This window comes from Ranitomeya variabilis, chromosome 1 (genome assembly GCF_051348905.1).
Source record: "Ranitomeya variabilis isolate aRanVar5 chromosome 1, aRanVar5.hap1, whole genome shotgun sequence".
Classification (NCBI taxonomy): domain Eukaryota; kingdom Metazoa; phylum Chordata; class Amphibia; order Anura; family Dendrobatidae; genus Ranitomeya; species Ranitomeya variabilis.
Window position 1 is genome coordinate 262,366,014 of NC_135232.1, and position 27,313 is coordinate 262,393,326.

Below are 27,313 nucleotides of genomic sequence, written 5' to 3' on the forward strand. Positions count from 1 at the left end.
ACAGCCTGCGGCGGGGGCTGGTGGCAGCGCGGCTCACCTGGTTTATAATGACGTCGTAGAACTCCTTGCGGAGATCACTGACAAACATCTCTGCGGCTGGCGGGCGTCCTCGAAACTGGCGCTAAAACCCGAGTTTTGCCACTGGCCAATCACAGGGCGCGCTTCTCCCCTGCCGCGACCAGTGACAACACAATAACCCTGGGTGCCTCCAGCCACTCAGCGGGATCAGCAGCCAGTAGGTACAGAGCACTTCCGCCCCCGGTGCAGTGCTTGATGGTTATTGTAGTTTCTCAGCCCTGTACACATCAATGCTGCTTCTGCGCTTAGCTGTGTATTGACTAGACTCCAATAGGGACACTTCCGGGAAGGAAGAGTGACTCAGGCAGGCTGTACAAAAGGTTCTGAGCTGCTCAGGTGGAAGCAGGCGACAATATGGTAAGAAGCGCGACTTCTGTGGGTGTCAGGAGGAGAGTTCCCCATATGTAAATAATGGGCAAATAGTGCCCGGTGCCTGGCTGCTGCCCTGTGCCTGGCTGCTGCCCTGTGCCTGGCTGCTGCCCGGTGCCTAGATGCTGCCCTGTGCCAAGGTGCTGCCCGGTGCCAAGGTGCTGCCATATGCCTAGGTGCCTGGCTGCTGCCCAGTGCCTGGCTGCTGCCCGGTGCCTGGCTGCAGCCCTATGCCTAGGTGCCAGGCTGCTGCCCGGTGCTTGGTTACTGCCCGGTGCCTAGATGCTGCCCTGTGCCTAGGCGCTTCCCTGTGACTGGCTGCTGTCCGGTGCCTAGGTGCTGCGCTATGCCTAGGTGCCTGGCTGCTGCCTTGTGCCTAGATGCTGCCTTGTGCCAAGATGCTACCTTGTGCCTAGGTACCTGGCTGCTGCCCGGTGCCTGGCTGCTGCCCTGTGCCTGGCTGCTGCCCTATGCCTAGGTGCCTGGCTGCTGCCCAGTGCCTGGCTGCTGCCCGGTGCCTGGCTGCTGCCCGGTGCCTGGCTGCTGCCCTGTGCCTGGCTGTTGTCCGGTGCCTAGGTGCTGCCTTATGCCTAGGTGCCTGGCTGCTGCCCGGTGCCTAGGTTCCTGGCTGCTGCCCAGTGCCTGGCTGCTGCCCTGTGTCTGGCTGCTGCCCGGTGCTTGGCAGGTGCCTAGGTGCTGCGCTATGCCTAGGTGCCTGGCTGCTGCCTTGTGCCAAGATGCTACCTTGTGCCTAGGTGCCTGGCTGCTGCCCGGTGCCTGGCTGCTGCCCGGTGCCTGGCTGCTGCCCTATGCCTAGGTGCCTGGCTGCTGCCCAGTGCCTGGCTGCTGCCCTGTGTCTGGCTGCTGCCCGGTGCTTGGCAGGTGCCTAGGTGCTGCCCTATGCCTAGGTGCTTGGCTGCTGCCCGGTGCTTGGCTACTGCTCTGTGCCTAGATGCTGCCCTGTGCCTAGGTGCCTGCCTGCTGCCCTGTGCCTAGGTACTTGGCTGCTGCCCTGTGCCTGGCTGCTGCTCGGTGCCTAGGTGCTGCTCGGTGCCTGGTTGCTGCCCGGTGCCTAGGTGCCTTGCTGCTGCCCTGTGCCTTTCTGCTGCCCGGTGCTTGGCTGCTGCCCGGTGCCTAGCTGCTGCCCAGTGCCTAGGTGCTTGGCTGCTGCCCGGTGCTTGGCTACTGCCCTGTGAATAGATGCTGCCTGGTGCCTGGCTGCTGCCCGGTGCCTTTCTGCTGCCCGGTGCTTAGGTGCTTGGCTGCTGCCCTGTGCCTAGATGCTGCCCTGTGCCTAGCTGCTGCCCGGTGCCTGGCTGCTGCCCGGTGCCTGGCTGCTGCCCTATGCCTAGGTGCCTGGCTGGTGCCTGGCTGCTGCCCGGTGCCTAGGTGCTGCCCTGTGCCTAGGTGCTGTCCTGTGCCTGGATGCTGTCCGCTGCCTAGGTGCTGCCCTATGCCTAGGTGCTTGGCTGCTGCCCGGTGCCTGGCTGCTGCCCGGTGCCTGGCTGCTGCCCGGTGCCTGGCTGCTGCCCGGTGCTTAGGTGCTTGGCAGCTGCCTGGTGCCTAGATGCTGCCCTGTGCCTGGCTGCTGTCCAGTGCCTAGGTGCTTGGCTGCTGCCCGGTGCTTGGCTACTGCCCTGTGCCTAGATGCTGCCCGGTGCCTAGGTGCCTGGCTGCTGCCCTGTGCCTGGCTGCTACCCGGTGCCTAGGTACCTGGCTGCTGCCCTGTGCCTGGCTGCTGCCCTGTGCCTGGCTGCTGCCCTGTGCCTAGGTGCTGCCCTGTGCCTAGGTGCTGCCCTGTGCCTGGCTGCTGCCCTATGCCTAGGTGCTTCGCTGCTGCCTTGTGCCTAGGTGCTGCCCTATGCCTAGGTGCCTGGCTGCTGCCCTGTGACTAGGTGCACAGCTAATGATGCCACTTTGTATTGCTCCTGAGTGTTATGTGAGTTGTCCACCATCTTAATTATGGGCTTCATAACGTTTACTGATCACTTTCAGTAGTGTGGTTGGCAAGTGTTGGAGTGACAGTAATCGTCACCCCACCCCAGATGGGTGTGGCACCAGTGCCTTAATAGTGGCATGCATCAAATTAAGGGGTATCCATACAGAAGCCCATTCCATTGTTAAGTCTCTTACAAGTCAAAAATATGTCCAGAAAAAGTGTGGATGGTGCTGTGGAGAAGCAGGTCCCAAGTCATCTATTCAGTTACACTGTCACAGATGGGATCATCCAAGTACCGTTATTGGTTCCTTCAGTCAGTGCCATGTACTTTGTAAGTATAGATGGCCTGGGTCCCATTATGGGCCACTGGTCCATTCAATCTCTCCCAGCAGTAGTCTTGCACCTGGAGAGAGTGGGGGCTGGGATCTCACTAGTTGGATCCCCCAATCTGACGTTTATTACTTGATGCAATTGGAAGCAAAGAGATCCCATTGATTATTATTTTTATTAAGTTCATTAGGTCAGTTTTTCAAACTGAAGAAAAAGTTATACATGATGCGCTTTTCTTTCCATTCTAAAATCTTTAACATAAAAGAATCCAATCCGATCCCATAATAATCAATGGGGCCACTCTGCTGATCTTTGTGTCAGTTATACAATGCGCCTGTTTTTTTACATTAATTTCCCTTGTCCTGTGCTTTAAAACTAAATCAGATAAACGGAATGTTACAACACTGCTGAACCATGTAATAAAAAAGCAACAACAAAGCTGTCGCATAACAAGCACAAACATCACATGTATGTTTGAGGAGGGATGTAACACTAAAAATAAAGAATGCTCTATATTCACCTCTAGATCAAAGCTTCTCTCTAATGGATCTATCTTTAACAGATCAAATTGGAAGCATACAGGATCCTATTTAGTTCAAATCCAAGAGGATTTTGTGTCAAATACTTAACTTTTTAGGAGGCTGAAGTTGGTTTCTTATTCGTTCAGTTTCTTATTCGGCAATTATTTCTTGTCTGTTTTTATTAGGTTTACCAACAAAAAATAATCATCACAATAATAACATACAATTCAGCGAGGTGCTCAGATGTGAATACACTTAAACAGCTACAAAAATGGGCATCAAAGTGGGCACCAAAGGTCGTTAAAGAATTAAATGACTTTGGGCCACTGATCTCACACTAAGGGCTCATTTCCACATGCGAGGCACACGTCCGTATCTCGCATGTGGAAACCAAGCTCTGGCGCCGGCACTTTGGAGCGGAGCTGTGCAGCTCCATATGTTCCTATGCGGCCGCACGCTCCGCTCTGGAGTGCCGGCTCCACAGCTTGGTTTCCACATGCGAGATACGGACGTGTTTCTCGCAAATGGAAACAAGCCCTAAGAGTACACATATAGTGATACCCTGTATCAAACCCAGGTCCCTCCAGCCTGGCCCAAATGGGTTCTGGGCATCAGAATTGGCATCAAAGTGGTCAAACAGCCCATTTTCACACATTTGAATAAGTAACTGATGTTTTTAAGGGGTTAAATGACTTTGGGCCACTGATATCACAGTGCAGACATACAGAACAGGGACTCCCCACATCAAAACCAGATCTCTTCAGCCTGGCCCAAATGGATTCTGGGCATCAGAACTGGCATCAAAGTGGGCACACAGTTAATTTTGGCCATTTGAGTAAGTAACTGGTGTATTTAAAGGGACTCTGTCACCTGAATTTGGAGGGAACAATTTTCAGCCATAGAGGCGGGGTTTTTGGGTGTTTGATTCACCCTTTCCTTACCCGCTGGCTGCATGCTGGCTGCAATATTGGATTGAAGTTCATTCTCTGTCCTCCATAGTACACGCCTGCGTAAGGCAACATTGCCTTGTGCAGGCATGTACTACGGAGGTCAGATAATGAACTTCAATCCAATATTGCAGCCAGCATGCAACCAGCGGGTAAGGAAAGGGTGAATCAAACACTCGAAAACCCCGCCTCTATGGCTGAAAATTGTTCCCTCCAAATTCAGGTGACAGAGTCCCTTTAAGGGGTTAAAAGACATCTATGTAGTCTTAGTATGAGATCAGTGACCCAAAGTCATTTGACCTCTTAAAAACATCAGTTACTTATTCAAATCTGTGAAAATTGGCTGTTTAACCATTCTGATGCCAATTGTGATGCCCAGAACACATTTGGGCCAGTCTGTAGGGACCTGGTTTTGATGCAGGGCATTAATGACTGTGCAATCATAGTGTGAGATCAGTGGCCCAAAGTCATTTGACCCCTTAACCCCTTTACCCCCAAGGGTGGTTTGCACGTTAATGACCGGGCCAATTTTTGCAATTCTGACCACTGTCCCTTTATGAGGTTATAACTCTGGAACGCTTCAACGGATCCTGATGATTCTGACATTGTTTTTCTCGTGACATATTGTACTTCATGATAGTGGTAAAATTTCTTTGATATTACCTGCGTTTATTTGTGGAAAAAACGGAAATTTGGCGAAAAAAAACACATTCAAGAAGTTTATTAAATTTGGCTCAAAAACACATTCTAGAAGTTTATTAACCCTTCAGATGTTTCACAGGAATTTTTGGAATGTTTAAAAAAAAAAATGAACATTTAACTTTTTTTCACAAAAAATTTACTTCAGCTCCAATTTGTTTTATTTTACCAAGGGTAACAGGAGAAATTGGACCCCAAAAGTTGTTGTACAATTTGTCCTGAGTACGCTGATACCCCATATGTGAGGGTAAACCACTGTTTGGGCGCATGGCAGAGCTCTTAAGGGAAGGAGCGCCATTTGACTTTCAATGCAAAATTGACTAATTGAGATGGGACGCCATGTCGCATTTGGAGAGCCCCTGATGTGCCTAAACATTGAAACCCCCCACAAGTGACACCATTTTGGAAAGAAGACCCCCTAAGGAACTTATCTAGATGTGTGGTGAGCACTTTGTCCCACCAAGTGCTTCACAGAAGTTTATAATGTAGAGCCGTAAAAATAAAAAATCTTATTTTTTCACAAAAATGATCTTTTCGCCACCAATTTTTTATTTTCCCAAGGGTAACAGAAGAAATTGGACCCCAAAAGTTGTTGTAAAATTTGTCCTGAGTACACTGATACCCCATATGTGGGGGTAAACCACTGTTTGGGCGCATGGCAGAGCTCGGAAGGGAAGGAGCGCCGTTTGACTTTTCAATGCAAAATTGACTGGAATTGAGATGGGACACCATGTCGCGTTTGGAGAGCCCCTGATGTGCCTAAACATTGAAACCCCCCACAAGTGACATCGTTTTGGAAAGAAGACCCCCTAAGGAACTTGTCTAGATGTGTTGTGAAAACTTTGAACCTCCAAGTGTTTCACTACAGTTTGACGCAGAGCCATGAAAATAAAAATTCTTTTTTTTCCCACAGAAATTATATTTTAGCCCCCAGTTTTATATTTTCCCAAGGGTAACAGGAGAAATTGGACCCCAAAAGTTGTTGTCCAATTTGTCCTGAGTATGCTGATACCCCATATGTTGGGGTAAACTCCTGTTTGGGCGCACAGGAGAGCTCGGAAAGGAAGGAGCACTGTTTTACTTTTTCAACGCAGAATTGGCTGGAATTGAGATCGGACGCCATGTTGCGTTTGGAGAGCCCCTGATGTGCCTAAACAGTGGAAACCCCCTAATTCTAACTGAAACCCTAACCCAAACACACCCCTAACCATAATCCCAACCATAACCCTAACCACACCCCCAACCCTAATCCCAACCGTAAATGTAATCCAAACCCTAACTTTAGCCCCAACCCTAACCCCAACCTTAAGCCAAATGGCTATCTGTATATAATTGCCTCTTTTCTTGTGCAACATTGTATTTTTATAATGGAATTCTGCAGTCTATGTGGTAAATATGATGTATAAAAGACTGCCTATTTATGCTGTATTATATAGGGGAATATCTATATTTGAGCATGGTGATGATTTCTGCGCTACACCATGTGTGCGCATTGTGGAGTTGCTGGGTGTGATCCCGACACCATGCGCGTGCGTGACATGCTGCTCCGCTGTTACACATATGGTTAAACAGTGTGCTCAATCGCGTGATGTCTCTGCGGGCGGCACGGGCGCAGTATTGTGTGGCTGAAGCGTGTGATCCGATCATGTGATCGGTACATCTAGCGTCTCTTAGGAGGCGAAGCATGCGCGGTGGTGGGCATGGAGACTGGTCTACACGATAATGGCGATGTCTCCATTTCAATGCAGGGCGCTCCTATAGTATGTTTGGTGTAGGGATTGCGATGTGAATCTGAGTATGCCCACCAAATAGGAAATGGCTATCACATCACATGTGCTTTTCTAGGTACTTAAGAGGTACTTGCCAGGCTTACCTTGCAGCCGTATGTCTTGGACAACTCTCTACTGCCATGTTATTTTGAATCTCTCCTGATGAACCCAAGTGTGGGGGAAACGCATTGAGAGCCTGTTTTCTTCATGTGAGGAGTCATCTCATCGTGACCCTCAGCCGCCTGTATACAGTACCACACATCAACAGATAAGTTTAGTTGCATTATCAAGATGTCTGTATCATTGGGGTATGTCTTGCACCTATTGGGTAATTTCTGACAGTTTTATATGGGGTATTGTCGGTGTGCAATTACATCTATTGAATCATAATTTTATGGGGTTGATGATATAGTTGATATGGTTTTCAGTCTGCTGTTGTAGTACTTAGACACCCATTACCCAGGTGTTTGCATAGTGGATATCTTTTATGTGCACAGGCGATGAATGGTAAAGACTGTCCCTTTCTCTCTTACATCATACCCTTTGTTGGTTTCATCTATGCATATGTGAGAAAATATACCATCACATGATTGCTACAGGCCATCTGGCCCTCTGTTTCTGGCTATTACCTTATAGTATGTAATTAGAAGATTAGGGACAGCCATCACACGAGCGTGGGCGCCATTGTCGTATCTCTTAGGGTGCCAACCTCCGCGTCTAGGTAGGCATTGAGTTAGGTGGGTGTCTAGGGAAAGATCACTCGTATCTGCACATCTATTGAGTGAGAGTGTGTCAGCACAACTATATCACTTATTTTGGGTGCTATTATTGGCTATGAGATATTGGAATGGGCTTACCTCTATCTCTTTGTTGAAATAGAGGTTGTTATTGGCTAGGAATCATTCCAGCTACATTAGGGGAAGTGGTCTCCTTATAGCATCCTATAGCCCAGACCATATAGGCAATTCTACTGAGGGGTATCTACACTATGTGTTTCTAATATATTTAATAAAGGTTACATATTTTAACGGGGTTTTTTCAGTAAACTGTTGGCCATATCTACAAACAATGGTTTCAGCTCAAGCAATCGCTCAATTATTAAAGGGAACCTGTCACCTGAATTTGGCGGGACCAGTTTTGGGTCATATGGGCAGGGTTTTCGGGTGTTTGATTCACCCTTTCCTTACCCGCTGGCTGCATGCTGGCCGCAATATTGGATTGAAGTTCATTCTCTGTCCTCCGGAGTACACGCCAGCGCAAGGCTTCACAACAATCTCGATGAGCTGTCTTTTAAACACGTCTGCTGTCCTTGTTACAGTAACTTTGTCACTTAAAAAATATCTTGTAACTGATGTTTGAGGTGCTGCTGTGATCTTTTTCAATCACAGCTTTGTAAACTTCTGGGTGGCAGCGTTGTAAATATCTTTTTAGATTGGAAGCTCTTGAAGGAGAATTTTTATCACTGCCTGAGTATGCACTGATTTTGGTATCACAGCATTTGTATTCATCTAGGTCACTTATACACTGACACACAATGTTTTTTTATCTTTAGTCACTGTACTCAAATTCAGCTGAAGTTCATAAGAACATTCTTAGACATTTTGTGATTATGTAAATTCGCTCTCAAAATAATTTTGTCCTGTAACTAAAATAGGGTATATTGTAATTCTTGCAAGAATAGGGAATCATGCACTGTATAATTTAGGATAGAAATAAAACAATCTTTGCACAACAGGGAGAAGTAAGTATCGCAAGTGTCGGGGCCTGGATCAAGCGGTGGGGGGGCCACTCGCGGGCACAGGCATCAGACCCCCATAGCATGCTGGTGTCCCTGACGGCGAGTGGGCCCCCTCGCTTTCTCAGGGCCCCGGCACTTGCCCGGGTGCTGACGTCGGCCCAGCCTGGATAGCAGTTCTCTATCTTTGTCTTCAAAAATTATGAAAAAGCTGTTGACAGACCTGCATTGAGCATCATGAAAATGTGGTTAGTTATTATTTTCTAAGTGCGGTTTCAGAGTCTGATTAAGGACCGCTATGTTCAGGATTGGCGGCAGGTCTGACCCAAACTTGACAATCTCATGAATGCTCATGAGGTTAGGGTCACACTAGCGTATTTTCTGAGTGAACTGGGTTGATTATGCTATCACACTTTGATCAAACTCTGATCATAGTGTGAACTGATTTTCTCGGATGAGGACAAGATTGGGGAGGAGGGGATTTTACACTCTGTCAGTCAATGGAAACCGGACTGCACTCAGATGTCATCCGATGGCAGTTCAATGTTTTCAACGGACTCCTTGACTTACATGGCCGAGTGCGATCCGAATATTGGATGCGAATTGAACATGCTGTGTTTTTTTTTTTCTTTTTTCCCGAACAGAATCTTCCAAGGAAAAAAAAAAAAACAAGCGTTTGTACAGCCCTATAGACTAACATTGGTCTGAGTAGAATCTGATGTTTTGTCTGATCGCACTCGGACTTAAGATACAGTCGTCTACATGAGCCCTGATGCGGGGGTAGTTCAGGTTTGGAAACCCACGTACATTGTGGTCCATATTCCGACTATGAAACCAGCCTAACAATGACTACTTGCTTTCTTAGATTCATAGTATTATATGCTTATTTTTCTGACTGTATCATACCATTATAATTTTTTCTTATTTCTTTTTCAGTTTTCGTTTAACATGTTTGACCATCCAATACCTCGGGTTTTTCAGAACCGATTTTCCACACAGTACCGCTGCTATTCTGTTTCCATGCTGGCTGGACCAAATGACCGCTCTGATGTAGAAAAAGGAGGGAAAAGTATGTTACAGAGCATTGTCATGGATTGTGTTACATGTGTGTGAGTTTGTATGAACATATGGCTGATTTAGTGTACAGTGGAACCTGAGGATGGTAACCAGCTGGCACTCTATTCATGGATTTTGGCGAATATTTTCCACCAATGCTGTAGCTTTTGCAGTTTTTTTTTTTTTCTACCCAGGAATGATAAATTGATATGTTTGTTAGCAATGTCTACCCACTACATGGTTCCCTCTTTTCTCATCTTATCACTCCCTCCAGGGGATGGCAAAATATTTTAATGGGGTATTTCCATGAATCGGTGTTTATGGGAGTAATGGGGGGATTTACCATTTGCATCATAGTCTTGGTGCCCGAGAAGGCCCAAATGCCGCTCTCCTGCAGAGAAAATACCAATAGTATAAATGTAATATAAGAGGCAAACAGATTTGGCATTGGGGACAATAATCCTGTTATGGCATATCACTAGTATATGACATAACATAATGGATGTGGGAGTGCTACTGTTGAAGTGAAATGTGGTTTCATGTATCGGGACATAAAACGAATGAAAGACATGTAGTCCTTGGAAGGTCTTAAAATCAATGGGAACCTGTCACCCCCCCCCCAGTTGTTTCAAACTAAAAGAGCCACCTTGTGCAGCAGTAATGCTGCATTCTGACAAGGTGGCTCTTTTAGTTCTGGGTGCTGTAACTAGAGAAATAATCAGTTTTGTCAGAAATACCTTGTCTTCAGTCAAGGAGGCCGGCGTTTCCCCCCTGCTTTAGACGCCACACAGCTGTCACTCACATCTTCTTGGTGCCGGGCGCCGCCTCCTCCTCCTCACCGCTGTTTTCAAAAAGTAGCCGGCGCCTGCGCTCTTATCCCCTGCCTGGTGCAGGCGCAGTGAGTGCTGCCCGTCTTTCCTCATATGCAGCCCAGCTGACTGCGCCTGTGCGGCGGCCCTGCCTGTGAATCCCAGCCCCACAATGTGAATAAATTATAAGTCACTGCGGGGCTGGGATTCACAGGCAGGGCGGCCACACAGGCGCAGTCAGCTAGACTGCATATGAGGAAAGACGGGCAGCGCTCACTGCGCCTGCACCAGGCAGGAGAAAAGAGCGCAGGCGCTGGCTATTTTGAAAACAGCGGTGAGGAGGCGGCGCCCGGCGCCAAGAAGATGTGAGTGACAGCTGTGTGGCGTCTGACGCAGGGGGGAAACGCCGGCCTCCTTGACTGAAGACTAGGTATTTCTGACAAATTAAAAAACGTATTATTTCTCTAGTTACAGCACCCAGAACTAAAAGAGCCACCTTGTCAGAATGCAGCAATACTGCTGCACGAGGAGGCTCTTTTAGTTTGAAACGACTGGGGGGGGGGGGGGGTGACAGGTTCCCTTTAAGTACATACAACCTTAGATAAACAACAAATGACAAATTATTACATCGTGTCAGTATTTTTCACAAAAACTAAGCCAAAATTTAGAAGCAGTGTGTGACCAGGAATCACAAGCTTGTAGATTTACCTTTAGCAGCAATAACTGGAAGTCATGGTTTTCTGTATGACTTTATCAGTCTATCTCATCGTTCTGGAGGAATTTTCTTTCTTCCTTATGACATTACTTTTTTTTCATTGAGATTTGTGGACATTCATTTAAACATCTCCAACTTGGTCTTGTCTGCCCAAACTGTATTATTCCAGAAGTCTTATGGCTTGTTCAGATGCAACATTGCTAACTTTAGCCATGATGTCATGTTCTTTTTAGAAAGAAGAGGCTTTCCCCTGGCTACCCTTCCAAACAAGCTAGTTCAGTATTTTTTCTAACTTTACTGTCATGATCATGAGCATTTTACAAGCTGAGGCCTTTAGATTGTGAGCTTTAGCTCTTGTTTTTTTTTTGTACACGATCTGTACAACCCATTAGATTCAATGTTAGTTTGCTGTTGTGTAGTTTATGATTTGGTAACAGAAATATAGGTCTAACTCTTTGCATATTTATTTTCCAGTTATCATGCCTCCATCTGCTCTGGATCAACTAAGTAAGTGTATTGTCCAAGTCGTGGTAATGTAAGGCTCCTTCAACACCTGCATTTTAATAATTTCATGTAATTCATTAATAGGATGAATCATTTACATAACAGATTGAAAAGGCACAGAAGGCCCCCACTGGCTAAAATGTGATCCATCTGATTACCATTATGGTGTCTGTTATTGTACCTGAAAGATTATGCATCTATAGAAATACAATCTAAATATTAGGTAATACGTAATATTTATCTGTGAACCATATCAAGACCATGAGTGAAATATTTTTTAAATCAAATGCAGTATTTACATTACTACTTGGGCTCTGTTCACACCAATGTTTTGCAGTTTTATTTTTCTTATTTCTTTGAAGGAAAAGAGAATTGTAATTCATGTAGAGAACAGATGTATTGAGTTTTATAGGGTCTGTTTGGTGTCTGTTAAGGTATGTGGTATCTTACAGAACCAAAAAAAGATCTGTATGCTACACTATCTTCTGGTTAAAATACTGCACACATTAATTCAGATTGTAGCTGATGTGATTGGTGCCAGTTTGTGCCATTATGTAATGGATCCATCCTTTTACATGAGTTCCATTTCTATGTTGCTAGAACAAAAAAACGTGAAATCTGAACAGAGCCAAACATGTAATGTAAATCCAATATTTGATTTTTAAAATTGGTAAAAAAATCTAGTTCACTTATACTTTGTAAATATGCTCTTTATTATGTATTACCTGTTTTTCTTAGATTTTTGCCCCCACGTATAGACTACCTGTACACTCGATTACAGAATATCCCATTGTAATCTGAATCTCTTACAACATTGAAGACTTTTATTCTGGTTTATTTGCTTGTAGTTTGTTCTGTACTCCCTGTAATAGAAATAAACTCTGACTTTCTGGTGATCTTGTGTTATATGCAGCAGCTAATCAGCGCAAGCAGAGCTAGGCTCTGTTCACATCAGCGTTATTGAGGAGGCGAGCAGGAGAACAAAGTGAAAAAAATAATGACCCTGCCCAATCCCATACATGCTGCACATTGGTGGTGCTAGACAGACCCCAATGACGTTCTTGGGGTCTGTCGTGTTCTGTCATACTTTGGGTCATTTTAGTGGAACTGAATCTCCAACACAGATAACACAGATGTGAATACAAATTTAGTGGGGTGAATTTTTTTTTTGAGTATCTAAGCCAGAGTAGAGTATTTTTATTTAACATATTGTAGTTCCTGCTTTATATTCCGTAACACTGATAATCCCAGTTTTTAATTCTACTAATTGCGTTAAACACAAATGTTTAGATATTTGGTTTGTTTTGTCTCCAGGCAGATTAAATATCACTTACCCAATGCTCTTCAAGTTAACCAACAAAAATTCTGATCGGATGACACATTGTGGTGTTCTTGAGTTTGTAGCAGATGAGGGAATTTGTTATCTCCCACATTGGGTAAGTGAACACTATAAATGTCTTTTACAGAACAATGCTTTTGTTAAAGTGGTTTTACATGCTCATTGTTAACGTCTGCAGTGATTCTATGTGACTGCAGACTTGTGAATCTTCACCACGTGCAGTGTGCGTAATGTCAGGATTCTCCTTGCCAGGAGCCAGTGGGCACGTGGCTGCAAGTATACGTTCTACATACATGCAGTCATGTGCTGACTAGACATGTCTGGCGTCGCTCAATACAGGTGAATTTAGTGAGGCTGGACACGTCTAGTCATATTGTGGCCAGAACTATACAAATCACAAACTTTTAGTCACAAGACCACCCTCCCTACATCTGCTTTGGAGAATCCTCACAGCGCACAGTTGCATGTAAAGACTGTAGACTTGAGCCCCAAGCCTGAACAACCCCTTTTAATATATTAAAGGGAATCTGCAAGCATTATGATGTAGGGGCTGAAACCCTGATTCCATTAATGTGTCACTTACTCGGCCGAGTGTTGATGTTTCAATAAAATCAGTATTTTATCAGCAGGATTATCAGTACAGTACTAGGCCTCTCGTGCCTTATAGTCAACTGCCTCTGTGTATCCCCACCCTGACAACTGATCAGCATCTTTCAGTCAATGTACACAGAAACCTGTGCCTAAGCCATATATAGCACCCACATGTTTGTAGCGATGAGAAGCGATGAGAGCCTGCTTAATTTACGGGTGCGTGTCTCCAGAAGCACAAGGTGGACATAACATACTGGGCACTACAGTGGCAGTTTGCAATTTTCACTCAGCAACATCCACTGCTGCTTGTAACTGGAAAACACCCATTGAGTCAAAATAATCACTATACCTAAAATTCCGAAAGGGGTATAATTTCCAAGATGGGGTCACTTGAGGGGGGATTCTGCTCTTCTGGCACTTAAGGGCTCTGATTATGTAGTCCGCAAACTATTCTTTGATAATTTTGGTTCTCCAAGACTCAAATAGCGCTCAGTGTCTCGCCATGTGGCAAAGCAGTACTGTATTGCCACATTCATCAGATATTGTGTGACACAATTTGGTGCCATTTTTACCCCTTTTCCTGTGTGACAATTGAAAAACCGGGGCTCAAACAAAAATTTTGTGTTTAAAATTTTAATTATTCTTTCTTCACTGCCCAATGGAATAAAATTCTGCGAGGCACGTGTGCATATAATCATAAGTGAATTCATTAGAGGTGTAGTTTCTACAATGGGGTCATTTGGGGGGGGTTTGCTGTTCTGGCACCTCGGGGGCTCTGCCAATGTGACATGGCAGCCTCAAACCATAACAGTAAAATCTGAACACCAATATGGCTCTTCTTCTGTTCTGAGCTTTGCATTATACCTCAAAAGTAGTTTTTGACCGCATATGAGGCAAAGCAACATTTTATTTAAAAAAAAAAATGGGAACTTGCCATTTATTCAGCTTAATATAATACAACTCTGTGAAGTGATTGAGGGTTAAAAAATGTCCAAAATGGAGTCACTTGTGGGGGTTTCTGCTGTGTTTGCATGTCAGGGGCTCTTCAAATGTAACATGGCATCTGCAATTTATTTCAGCCAAAAATGCTCTCCTTCTGAGCCCTGCTGTGTGCCCAGTTTTCCACCATACACAGCATATGGGTGTAGTTGCACAACAAACTACACAGTCCATTTTCTCTTGTTACCCTTCTGAAAATGCAAAATGTAGTACTAAATCGTATTTTTGGGGGGAGAAAGTAAAATTTTCTTTCCTTTTTTTTTTTTTTCTTCCTTTCACAGCGCTTTAATTCCTGTGACGTGCCTGAAGTTTAATACACTTCTTGAATGTGGTTTTGAGGGGTGCAGTTTTTAAAATGGTATCACTTTTGGCTATTTTCTGTCATATAGGCCCCTCAGTCACTTCAAATGTGATGTGGTCCCTAAAAGAAAAAAAAAATGGTTTTGTAAATTTTGTTGGGAAATTGCTGGACAACTTTTAACCCTTCTAACTCCCTAACAAAAAAATTATGTTTTAAAAATGATGCTGATATAAAGTAGACACGTGGGAAATGTTATTTATTAACTACTAGATGGAGGCCCGATGCTATGGCATCGGGAGGGCGGTAATGTCATGATGGGGGCCGGCATGCAGCGCTGTTGTTGCCTAATGGCATCCTGTGATAATCTAATGACTTTTGCATCAGAGGACTCATGTGCTTGACGCCTACGCTTATATGCATTGTTTTTGTCGCAGCAATGCTGTTGCTCTTCAAGAGTCTCATTTGCCATGTTGGCGTTGATATTTGCTTTTTAAAGGGGTTTTCCCACAAACAAGAGTTCGTTTTAAAAATTGTCTGTGTCTGACTGTGTACCGAACATACCACAGCTCCTGACAATACTAACAGTACAGCAGGAGATTGCAGAGGATACATTTTGTGAGGTAAAATATTTCACTGACTGTTTTTAAAAAATAGTCAGTGAAATATTTTACCTCACAAAATGAATCCATTGTGATCCCCTGCTGTAATGTCAGTATTGTCTTTTGCTTCCTCCCCTGCCCAGGAGATGTGGTATGCTCTGTACACGGTCAGACACAGTCCATTTTTAAAATGAACTTTCGTTCGTGGGAAAACCCCTTAAATGTGACTGGCTTCCTCTGCCTGTAGACACGTCGCGCATCTGCCGCCGGGATCAGCCGAATGATTCACTGCACCTGCACGTAATTTGCGCAGGCGCAGTAAATCAGACCGCCACCATCTTTGTGCAGACAGATAGCGGCAGTCACATTAAAATTGCGCATGCCCTCCTCCTGTACAAAGATGGCGGCAGTCAGTGAATCATTTGGCTGATCCTGGAGGTGGCGTGTTCGCGACGGTGTTCCGCTGGTTGTACCGTGTAATAGGCTGCGTGTGTGTGTGTGTGTGTGTGTGTGTGTGTGTGTGTGTGTGTGTGTGTGTGTGTGTGTGTGTGTGGTGCGACGGTGTTCCACTGGTGGTACTGCGCAATAGGTTGGTACCAGCAGCAGTTTCCATATTGAGACACCCATCACTTGGGTGTCCCCATATGGCAGTCGGTGAACTTCCTCCACTTGGAATTCTGGGCTACGGTGACATCTGGACAGAACAGGAAATGAAAACATTACAAGGCAATTATATAAATAGATTATCTCTTCTCCATTATGCCTAAAAATTACTGGAACAACATGTCTATCTTGAACTGTCCTCCCACCTCTCCTCCTGCTCCCTCTTTGACCGGTTACAATCTGGATTCTGACCCCATCACTCAACTGAAACTGCCCTAACTAAAGTCACCAATGACTACTAACTGCCAAGAGCAAGCGACACTACTCTGTCTTCTGCCTTTGACAGTGTGGACCACTCCCTTCTGCTACAGATCCTCTTATCTCTTGGCATCACAGACTTGGCCCTATCCTGGATCTCGTCACATCTGAAAGACCGAACATTCAGTGTCTCTCTCCCCCACACCACCTCCTCACTCCGCCCCTTGTCTGTCGGTGTTCCTCAAGGCTCTGTTCTAGGACCCCTATTCTTCTCCATCTACACCTTCGGCCTGGGACAGCTCATAGAACCTCACAGTAAGCAGTATCATCTCTATGCTGATGACACGCAGATCTACCTATCCGGATCTGACCTCACCTCCTTACCAAAATCCCACACTGTCTGTCTGCTATCTCGGCCTTCTTTTCTGCTCTCTTTCTAAAACTGAACATGGACAAAACAGAATTCATCATCTTTCCCCCATCTCACTGTACCCCTCCACCAGACCTATCTATCAATGTCAATATCTGCTCACTTTCCCCAGTCCCACACGCCCGGTTCCTCGGGGTGATCCTCTACTCTGCCCTTGCTTTCAAGCCACATATCCAAGCCCTTGCTTCCTACTGCTGTCTCAAACTCAAAAAAATCTCCCGGCTCCGTGCATTCCTTGACCGCGACACCACAAAAACACTAGTGCATACCCTTATCTCCCACCTTGACTACTGCAACCTCCTACTCTCTGGCCTCCCCTCTAGCACTCTGGCACCACTCCAGTCCATCCTACACTCTGCTGCCCGACTAATCCACTTGTCTCTCCGCTATTCCCCAGCCTCTCCCATATGCCAAGCCCTTCACTGGCTTCCTATCGCCCAGAGACTCCAGTTCAAAACCCTTACAATGACATACAAAGCCATCCACAACCTGTCTCCTCCATACATCTGTGACATGGTCTCCCGGTACTAACTTACACGCAATATCCGATCCTCTCAAGATGTCCTTCTCTACTCCCCCTTTCATCTCTTCTTCCCACAACCGCATTCAAGACTTCTCCCGTGCTTCCCCCATACTCTGGAACTCTCTACCCCAACACATGAGACTCTCGCCTACCATAGAAACCTTCAAAAAGAACCTGAAGACCCACCTCTTCCGAAAGCCTGCAGTAATCCTCAACCAACTGAACTGCCGCACAACCAGCTCTACCCTCTCCTAGTGTATTCTCATCCATCCCCTGCAGATTGTGAGCCCTCGCGGGCAGGGTCCTCCCTCCTTATGTACCTGTGTGCCTTGTTTTTTGCTCATGTTTAATTGTATTTGTCTATATTTGCCCCCTTTTCACATGTAAAGCGCCATGGAATAAATGGCGCTATAAAAATGTATAATAATAATTTTGTGTGATATAGTTATGTAGTATAATATGGTATAGAAAAAGCAAAAAAAAAAATAAGCTTGAAATTTTCTAAATTTTATCCAAAAGTCCAATATTTTAATAAATAAATGTAAAAAATATCAGCCTAAATGTACTACTAACATAAAGTACAATGTGCTGTGAAAAAAAACAGTGGGATCTGTTGAAGCTTTCCAGAGTTATAACCCCCATAAAATAACACTGGTCAGAATTGAATAATTGGCCTTGTCAGGAAGGTGAATACAGGCTTCAGGGGTGAAGCGGTTAAAGTGTTGTCTAAAACGGTTTCCTATATTATTAGGATTGTGCTTTAGCAGCAGCTTTTTCATTATATTGTATTAGACATCGGTGTTCAGACAAAGCTCCAATTGACCTGAATAGGAGCCGTTATGAACAAAGTATGAATCTCATATTTTCACAAGATCTCTTGATTGTGGAATTTGCCTGTGGCCAGTTTCACACGTCTGACATTTACAGTCCAAGTACAGACTAGTGCGTGCTCTCCAGCAGCGGTTCTCCTGACCTAAAGTCAATGGGCCCCAAGACATAGATATGAAGCTCTAAAGTTCAAGTCTGGAGACTCGTAACCATCCAGACATCGCACTCGTCCTCGGACTGTGACTGTCGGATGTGTGAAATCGTTCTCAGGAATAACAGTAATAATCTTTATTTTTATATAGCGCCAACATATTCCGCAGCGCTTTACAGTTTGCACAACTTATCACTGTCCCCATGGGGGCTCACAATGTAGATTCCCTATCAGTATATCTTAGGAGTGTGGGAGGAAACCGGAGAACCCGGAGGAAACCCACGCAGACAAGGGGAGAACATACAAAAACTCATTGCAGATGGTGTCCTTGGTGGGATTTGAACCCAGTAATTAAGCATCTTTACTAAAGGCGACTGAACAAAGGACAACAGTAATGATGATAATCAGATTTTTCTTTCATGTTGGGGCACCCCTGAAGGCGTCCATGCTGTAGTGTATGCAGTTTTAATACTGACGCCTGTGTTTTCAATTTTTATATACCTGGGTAAAAATAAGTCTTTCCAGAATAAAAAAAAAAAAAAATCGTTTTTTGAAAAAGAAATGCAAATTCCAACAGTTGAGAATGAGTTTTCATCATTCATGACATATAAGCCTGCTAATTTATTGTTCCTCACAGATGATGCAAAATTTGCTTTTGGAAGAAGGCGGTCTTGTGCAAGTGGAAAGCGTCAACCTTCAAGTTGCTACATATTCCAAATTCCAGCCCCAGAGCCCAGATTTCCTAGACATCACAAATCCCAAAGCAGTGTATCCTTCCTTTGTATTGGTGTGAATCCATTTAGATGCCAGCCAGGCTGTTGGCTTATTCCATCAGTTATGTGTTGTAAGCAGCTCATACATTAGTGCACTTCTCTTACTATAACGCACACTATTTTTCTCTGACCTTCCTTGACGCTACAATCAGATTGGAGAACGCATTGAGGAACTTCGCTTGTTTGACCACCGGAGATGTAATTGCTATTAACTACAATGAGAAGGTAATGTGAAATCATGGGCAGCTTGTTTCATTGAATAAAACTCTCAAATATTAATTATGTTTCTATTGGAAGTGAATCTCTAAACATTCTCCTACAGTATGTATTTATTTTTGTTTTGCTGCAAAACGTAACATTTTGCAAATTTTGACATGCATAGAGATTTTTAACACTGTAGGGATGAGATTTCCTGATCTTATCCACTTTGCTAATGTAAAAAGCTGACAATATACTGTGTATGTATATATATATATATATATATATATATATATATATATATATATATATATATATATATATTTTATTTTTTTTTTTCCCTTCTCCCACAATTCTGGAAAATCTTTTAGCATATTCTCTGTCTCAGTTTTAGCTATATCTACTATACAGTTAAATGCAACCACTTGTTTGCTATTATCGGCTATTTGGGTGGGGGGGCGGGATAGTAACTATAACTTGTCTTGGAAAAATAAGTAAGCTTCATGTTTTAGGACTAAAAATATTTTTGAAATCTTGCACATAATCTATGTGTTTTATAATGGTGAAATCATTGGCTTTGCTTTACACTTAAAACGATTCTGATTACAGATTTATGAACTTCGCGTCATGGAGACAAAGCCAGACAAAGCTGTATCCATTATCGAGTGTGACATGAATGTGAGTCTGAAGTAGTATAAATATCCATCCTCACTGTACAAGATCCAAAACAGGCTGGTCTGTTAGACAACTGTCAAATGTGTCACCAGAAAACGACTTATTGTTTAAATCAGATTTTTGTATTATATGTATTTTAACCCATTTACTTCCTATGAAGTGTAATGCCATGGAAAGAAAAAGAAGGTACAGCCTAAATATTTTAGGGTGCGTCATAATGTATCACAACAACAATGGCAAAAGAAAAGAAAGAGATAAACTAATGATGCACACACCTCAAGAAAATGTTATTAAGCAACAATTATAAAACTTATAAAACCAACTATGCAACCTAATCCTTAATCAATAGCAACAATTCAGGTGAAAGCCTAGCATATATATATTGTCATTCCAGGTACTAGTGAATAAAGCGCATAGTATCAATTAGTGCAGGGAAATCATTCCCGACTATGCAGTACAGCTATCCAGCATTTGACATAACGTACGTATAGACAGTTTGACAACCACACAGCCAAGGAAAGGGATTACACTCCCTGGCTATAATGTGTGGTAATAACAATGATATATACAGTGAAAAACGCCGACATAGCAGCCCTGCTGTTATCAGGGCAAAGTTAGGGATAATTCTTCGATAGTAGACCACGATACCTAGAAATGCCCTTACCTGCTTCTTAGAGAGGGGCTGTGGCCAGTCCTGGATTGCTTCCACCTTATTTATTTGAGGTTTTACTTCACCGCAACCTACTACACAGCCCAGATACTTGGCTTCCACCATCCCCATAGCACTTTTTCTTTTTTTCTTTTTTTTTTTTGTGATGAAGCCTGTCTTTCTTAGGGCGTCAAGTATGGCTTGAACTTTGCCAAGATGACTTCCCCAGTCCTTGCTGAATGTGACGATGTCATCCACGTACCCAACTCCTACTTTCACTCCGATGCTAAGATCCGGTCCATGGCTCTCTGAAAAGTGTCCGGATCTCCCTGCAACCCAAACTGCATCCTGACATACTGATAACATCCATCTGGCGTAGAAAAGGCCGTCTTCTCCTTGGCCTCTTTGGTGAGGGGAATTTGCCAGTAACCTTTTAGTTAGGTCCAGGGTGGTGATGTACCAAGCTGGCCCTAGCATCTCAATAAACTCATCAACCCTATGCATTGGGTAGGTGTTTGAACTTCAAAGCTTCATTGAGCTTCCTGTAGTCATTACAGAACCACCACTCCCCATCTGGTTTTGGCAACAACACTATGGGACTGGACCAGCCAATCTTAAGTCATCCCTAGATTCAGTACCCGCTTCACCTCTTTTGAGATCATTTCTCTGCGAGCCTCTGGAATACTATGCGGCTTACGAATGATGCAAACATGAAGCTCTGTGAGAGTACCTCATGCTCTTTAACAGGGGTGGAGGACCTGAGGCCCCAGGGCCATTTACAGCCCTCGATGCCCTTTTATCAGGCCCCCAGGCAGATTCTCAGAGACCACATTCTTGGGCAGGGAGCTGTATTTTGATTGCCACAACCTTTTTAATTTCTTCTTGCTCTGTTAGCACACACAGGTAGTGTTCACTACTGAACACTGAAAGGCGTGCAATGAAAGATTACGTCCTGAAAGTCAGGATGTACTTTGTAGGCGGAGTTTGTGCGGCCCCCGAAGGATGATTTAAATATCCAAATATCCACGCAGCTCCCGTGAGAAACACATTGTGAGGAGTTTCTTAAGGTTATCGCCTCTTTGGTACTGGGTAACATAATCCAGGACCACCAGTATATATTCATGTCCTCTTGTGGACTTCACCAGGGGCCCCATTAAATTAATCGCTATGCATTCGAATGGCACCTCGTGTGGAAGTTGGTCACCGGGAAGGTCAACTGACAGGTGGGACATGACGTTCAAAAGTTTACAATTTTTCTGTGACAACCGGGCCAACAGAACCTCTGGAGGATCGGTTCTTGGATTTTTTTTCTACCCCCAGATACCCACCTAACACGTGTATGGGCCATGTCTAACACCTTGCATCAGTATGGCCCTGGCACCAGTAGCTGCTCTATTACCTCCCCTCTCAGCTTGGTGACCCGGTGTAATAACTCCCCATTTACAGCGAAGTATGGGTATCTTTTTAGTTAATTCCCCGAGTTGATCGATTCCAAAGTTTCCCCCAGACGCCTCCAGGAATGCTGGCTCATCCTTATCACTACCTAACACACAATAGGGAAACCCGTCCTGTGCGGCCTGTAACGAGGTTTCATTAGGAACGACCTGGCTGTTGTCCAGGCAACCAGGTATCCTCCCTTTCCCCCACAAGTCCCTGAACAATGCAAAGTTCTGCCCTATTATAACAGGGTGCAATAAGTCTTTGAGTATGCCCACCTCATGGGATCCAGTGCCACAGTTTGTGTTTATGACCACTCGGGCCACGAGGTAGTCCTTAGCGTCACCATAGATACAGTGGAAGTCCACCATTTTACAAGGAGTCAGCCTATGAGGAATTGTGTCCTTCACTAGGGTTTCCAAACTCCCCAAGTCCAACAGGCCAGTCATTTGCACTCTGTTCACTGATACGGGGCATGCCTGCGGTCCTTCGCCTGGTTGAGGGACAGCACTGCAGGCAGGATGTGCGAAACACAAGCAGCGCCATCCTGTCCTGCAGTCCATTGGCTTGATGGTCATGGAGCAACGGATGGCTATGTGACCTGGGGTATGACACCTCCAACAAATTACACTTTTAGATGGGGCATCTGAAAACAACTGAGACGCCTACTGTGCTCTTGGATGCTCCCCCCCATATATGGCTCTAGTTCCCCTCCTTTGGGTGTCAGGCCCCCTTTGGGAACACCAGTATGGGAATGCTAAGACCCCTTGTTTCCCCAAGGAACTCTCGACCGCCTAGTACCTCTACACCAGGCTCACCAGTCATAAGCATTACGGGCATCTCCCTGGGACCGGGGAGGTTTGTCATGGCAATAGGCCCAGTGGTGCACCTATTGCGCCCTGACAGAGTCACTCCTAAGCATTCCAAGATCCTCAGTTTTTAACTTTGCGTACTCTTTGCGTCTTGCTAGGCCAGGTCATAATATGCCTTCTGCGGTTCCTCTGTTAAATATGGCGCCCACTGCTCCAAAGTCAATTTCTCCATTTCTGTCACCCTTGTGTTTTTCAACGGGAAGAGGAGAGACAGCCGCTGTCACACTCCACTGGCAGTGACTTATCGCTCTGAAAACAGCTGTTGAAATTTCAATTCTCTATATTTTTCTCCCTGCATCATCTACCCAGAGAGAGTATGGAAGCCCGTATACACATCAGATGGTCTATTGGTCTCTCCAAAATTATCATGTTCAGCCGACTTTCAACTGTGTATGTTTCTTAGGGTACTGTCACACAGTGGCACTTTGATCGCTACGACTGTACGATCCGTGACGTTCCAGCGATATCCATACGATATCGCTGTGTCTGACACGCAGCAGCGATCAGGGACCCTGCTGAGAATCGTACGTCGTAGCAGATCGTTTGGAACTTTATTTCGTCGCTGGATCTCCCGCTGTCATCGCTGGATCGTTGTGTGTGACAGCGATCCAGCGATGCGTTCGCTTGTAACCAGGGTAAACATCGGGTTAGTAAGCACAGGGCCGCGCTTAGTAACCTGATGTTTACCGTGGTTACCATCGTAAATGTAAAAAACAAACAAACACTACATACTCACATTCCGGTGTCCTTCAGGTCCCTTGCCGTCTGCTTCCCGCACTGACTGACTGCCGGCCGGAAAGTAAGAGCAGAGCACAGCGGTGACGTCACCGCTGTGATCTGCTTTCACTTTACGGCGGCACTCAGTCAGAGCGGGAAGCAGACGGCAAGGGACCTGAAGGACACCGGAATGTGAGTATGTACGTTTTTTTTTTTTTTACTTTTACGCTGGTAACCAGGGTAAACATCGGGTTACTAAGCGCGGCCCTGCGCTTAGTAACCCGATGTTTACCCTGGTTACCCGGGACCTCGGCATCGTTGGTCGCTGGAGAGCGGTCTGTGTGACAGCTCTCCAGTGACCACACAACGACTTTCCAACGATCACGGCCAGGTCGTATCGCTGGTCGTGATCGTTGGAAAGTTGCAGAGTGTGACAGTACCCTTAGATCAACATTGTTCTTTATAATGCTGTTACAAGCACTGATTTTCATGGCAAATTGTCTACTATCCAGGGATCCAGTATTTGGAAGAGAAGTGCACGCTACAGTGATAATGTTATATGCACCTCTGACTCAGAAACCCTACTCGCATTACGATCAATAGAATATTTTCACGTCAGGAGTATAAATGACAGCACTATTGCAGTGGTATTATTACAGGACATACATTTGAGGATTTTGCACTATTGATCTTATATTTTGGATTTATTACATTTCAGGTGGATTTTGATGCCCCGCTCGGCTACAAAGAACCAGAAAGACACACGCAACACGAAGAGCCAACGGTAACAAATAAAATAAATCCATTTTTGCCTTGTTTAGAATTTTACATTCTTTAGTACTGTATTTTCCCTAACCATGTTGAGCCTGTATACTAAGATTAAATCACTGAACAGACCGCATCCCATGATCCATATTTGACTGAATCCTTTACTTCCTCCTAGGATGTTGAACCAGATCACAGTGAATATGCAACAGACTTAGGATTCAGGGTAAGTTACGGCCAATGGTGTAAATCTTATGGATTATTCGAGTTCCTTTATACTTGCATAGTATCTTGACTTTTATATGGCAGCCTATGTTTCCATTCACAATATTGCACTTTATTGTATTTCCTATGTAGGCGTTCTCAGGATCTGGCAACAGATTGGATGGGAAGAAAAAGGGGATTGATCCCAGCCCTTCTCCATTAAAACCAGGAGATATTCGGAGGTTAGTGTCTGACAGGTTCAACTGAGTAGTGAAGCAAATTCCAACAGCTTGAAAAAAAAAGGGCATATGTATATGTGTGATTTCTATTTTTATAATATAAAAAATATAATCATGCACGCATCAGTGAGCAAAAGATCAGACAATTTGTAGATGTACAGCTACGGTATAAATATCTTTAATTTGATTATAGTTCTGAGATGTACAGTACTTTCTTGTTGCAGAGGAATTCCAAACTATGAGTTCAAGATTGGCACAATTACTTTTATTAGAAATTCACGGCCACAAGCAAAGAAGGTAGAAGAAGTAAGTATGTGTTCAAAGTACCCCACAATACCTGGTAGTCTCCTATTAAAAGGTACAAAAGGGAGTCCCATTTTATATAAATAATGTTTCATCAATGTAGAAATTTAAGTTCCTCCAAAATGTTAACATACTTCAGTATCTCACCAGTTTCCATTTGTTTTCTTTCTCTCGATAAATGATAACATTCTTTACATTCAAAAGCAGCAAACACTTGGTAAACTGGAGTCATTGTACATATAGTCCTAATAGATTATAGCAAAATGAAGATTACACTGGGCTTGTAAGCATTACTTACACATAGTAACTTGGCATGTGGACAGGGTATGCCATTAATGCCCGATATATGCAGGACTCAGCGGTGGAACTTGCCTGTATCTTAAGAACAAGGCTATGTTAGGAATTACTGTAAGAGGTGGCAACACACATAGTTACAATGGTTGAAAAATGTCCATCAAGTTCAACCAAATATTGGTGAATAATAAAGGGAAGGTGCATATGTACAACCATAATGCATAATCTGATCCACCTTAACCCCTCCATGATATATGACTTATAGGTACGTCATAGGTTGTGTCCCTGCACTCCATGTAAGCATCGGCGCTGAGCCTGCACATGACAGCTGATCTGTGGAATTGCAATCCAGCTGCGGCTGTTAACATGTTAAATGCCGCTGTCAATCTTCGATAGCAGCATTTAACAGGGCCGCGCCAGAAACGCGTCACTAATCCCGATCACGTCACATAACCACGGATCACCTATGGGTTGGCATGACAACCCGGGGTCTGCAGGAGACCCCTGATGTTGTCATTGCCGGAATGCTCTGTGCGCTGACCTGTGGCCAGGGCTCATAGCAAGTGATAATATTAGCTACACACAGCAGAACTGCAGCCCTGCTATGTGTAGCACAGGAAATCGTATGATCTCGGGTCTCGGAAATTGGCAAGGGTTTTTGTTTTTTTGCAAACTTCGGATTTTTTTTCTGCCACTTAAATAAAAAAAGAACCTATACATGTTTGGTATCTGATAACAAGTAATGACATGGAGAATTATAATGGCAGGTCAATTTTAACATTTAGTGAACGTGGTAAAAGAAAAAAATTGTGGAATTGCCTTTATTTTTCCACGATTTCTAGTACACAATACGGTAAAACCAATGGTGGTGTTCAGAAGTACAACTCGTCCTCCAATAAACAAGCCCTCACATGGCCATGTGGATCAAAATATAAAAAAATGTTATGGCCCTTTGAAGACAGGGAGCAAAAAACGTAAATGCAAAAAACAGAAACTCCCAAGATCATGAAGTGGTTAAAAAATTGCGTATAAGTAAAACTTTTTTTGTGTAGATATTTCTTGCTTTAAATGCTCAGAAAACTTCAGAGGGGTTTCTTGTGACCTCTTTTTGTAGTAATTCTTCTTATGTTTCTTTGTACATAGGATGATTCTGTCAATCGCTTTATTGCATTCTCTGGAGAAGGTCAGTCCCTGCGGAAGAAGGGCAGGAAGCCCTAGAGTGAAACTCCAAGTGAAAAATAAAAATGATGGAACTTATTTGGTTGTATTTCTTCTTGTGGAGTGAGAAAATCAATCTTGACGCACTTCATTTGGAGTGTTATTACTTACAAGCCTCGGGATGGTGCGGAGGTTCTGGCAAACCAGACAAATCTACTCCTTCTAATAACCTGACATCAGTGTTTCCTAGATTGGCTGCATATGAAAGGAGCCCAGAATATATTAGAATAGCCCAGGCTATTGATACGAGACACTTGAAGTATTTGTATATTCTCAATAAAACCCTTCTGATCTAATGTCTCCATAAATTACCATTTATAGCTGTAGACTTTTGCGGAAAGTGCAGAGTAGAAATTATAGTAGAAAATAAGTTATTCCCATGTTGCACATTTATGGCATATCCAAGAGATAAGCCTGGGCACTTTTCCCCCCTCTAGGACCCTCCTCTATTGGAAAATTGGGGGCTTCTGCATTCCTTGTACTCTTCAGTTATACATTCATGCCTATGGCCCTCAGAATTGAAGTTTATAGGCATTACAGAAATAGTCAAAAGATGTGGATGTTCTTGCAAACTGTTCAAAGCAGAAGCATCCGTGTTACTTATGGTACCCAATCATATCGTTTGTTACATTTTGAAACCTGGTGTGGAAAAATAAAAACCAGTATCTGATTGGTAGATCAGTGTTGATACATAACTAGAGTTTTCTTTGACTATACATGTATGCACAATGCATAGATGCAGCTTTTCTTTTGTAATAAACTGCTCCATACTGCTATTCTGTTTCTTCTTTTTTTAAATCCGTTTATTAAACAGCAGGAAAAAATATTAAACACATTAACTTTACATATAGCCAAGCCAATACAATCACATCATGT

At 44.2% G+C, this 27,313-nt stretch overlaps 2 protein-coding genes across 4 annotated transcripts in view; one reads left to right on the forward strand and one right to left on the reverse strand.

The window, feature by feature from the left end:
- Positions 1–177, reverse strand: part of CDC45 (cell division cycle 45) — a 64,797-nt gene extending 64,620 nt beyond the window's left edge. Inside the window, exon 1 of the mRNA XM_077293410.1 lies at positions 38–177. Coding sequence (XP_077149525.1) covers positions 38–88 — 51 coding nt within the window. The 5' untranslated portion in view covers positions 89–177. The remainder of the gene's footprint in view (positions 1–37) is intronic.
- Positions 105–27,213, forward strand: UFD1 (ubiquitin recognition factor in ER associated degradation 1). Of its 3 annotated transcripts, none has more exons than XM_077293412.1 (12): positions 105–235; positions 9,324–9,456; positions 11,442–11,474; positions 12,786–12,907; positions 18,731–18,861; positions 19,019–19,091; positions 19,674–19,742; positions 24,133–24,198; positions 24,358–24,405; positions 24,537–24,625; positions 24,847–24,928; positions 26,363–27,213. In XM_077293412.1, the coding sequence occupies exons 2-12, from the start codon at positions 9,336–9,338 to the stop codon at positions 26,435–26,437; spliced, it is 909 nt and encodes a 302-aa protein (XP_077149527.1). In that variant the 5' UTR covers positions 105–235; positions 9,324–9,335; the 3' UTR covers positions 26,438–27,213. The 3 variants fall into 3 exon arrangements, with proteins under 3 accessions (XP_077149527.1, XP_077149526.1, XP_077149528.1); XM_077293411.1 differs by having other exon boundaries at positions 110–239; XM_077293413.1 differs by lacking the exon at positions 105–235 and adding an exon at positions 288–435.
- Positions 27,214–27,313: the final 100 nt, after the last annotated feature.

Excerpts from the sequence above, each read along its gene's own strand:
- UFD1 (XM_077293413.1), top strand. Across the intron at positions 9,457-11,441 it reads TGTAGAAAAAGGAGGGAAAA|TTATCATGCCTCCATCTGCT; the intron begins GTATGTTACAGA and ends TTTATTTTCCAG. Across the intron at positions 19,743-24,132 it reads TTATCGAGTGTGACATGAAT|GTGGATTTTGATGCCCCGCT; the intron begins GTGAGTCTGAAG and ends ATTACATTTCAG.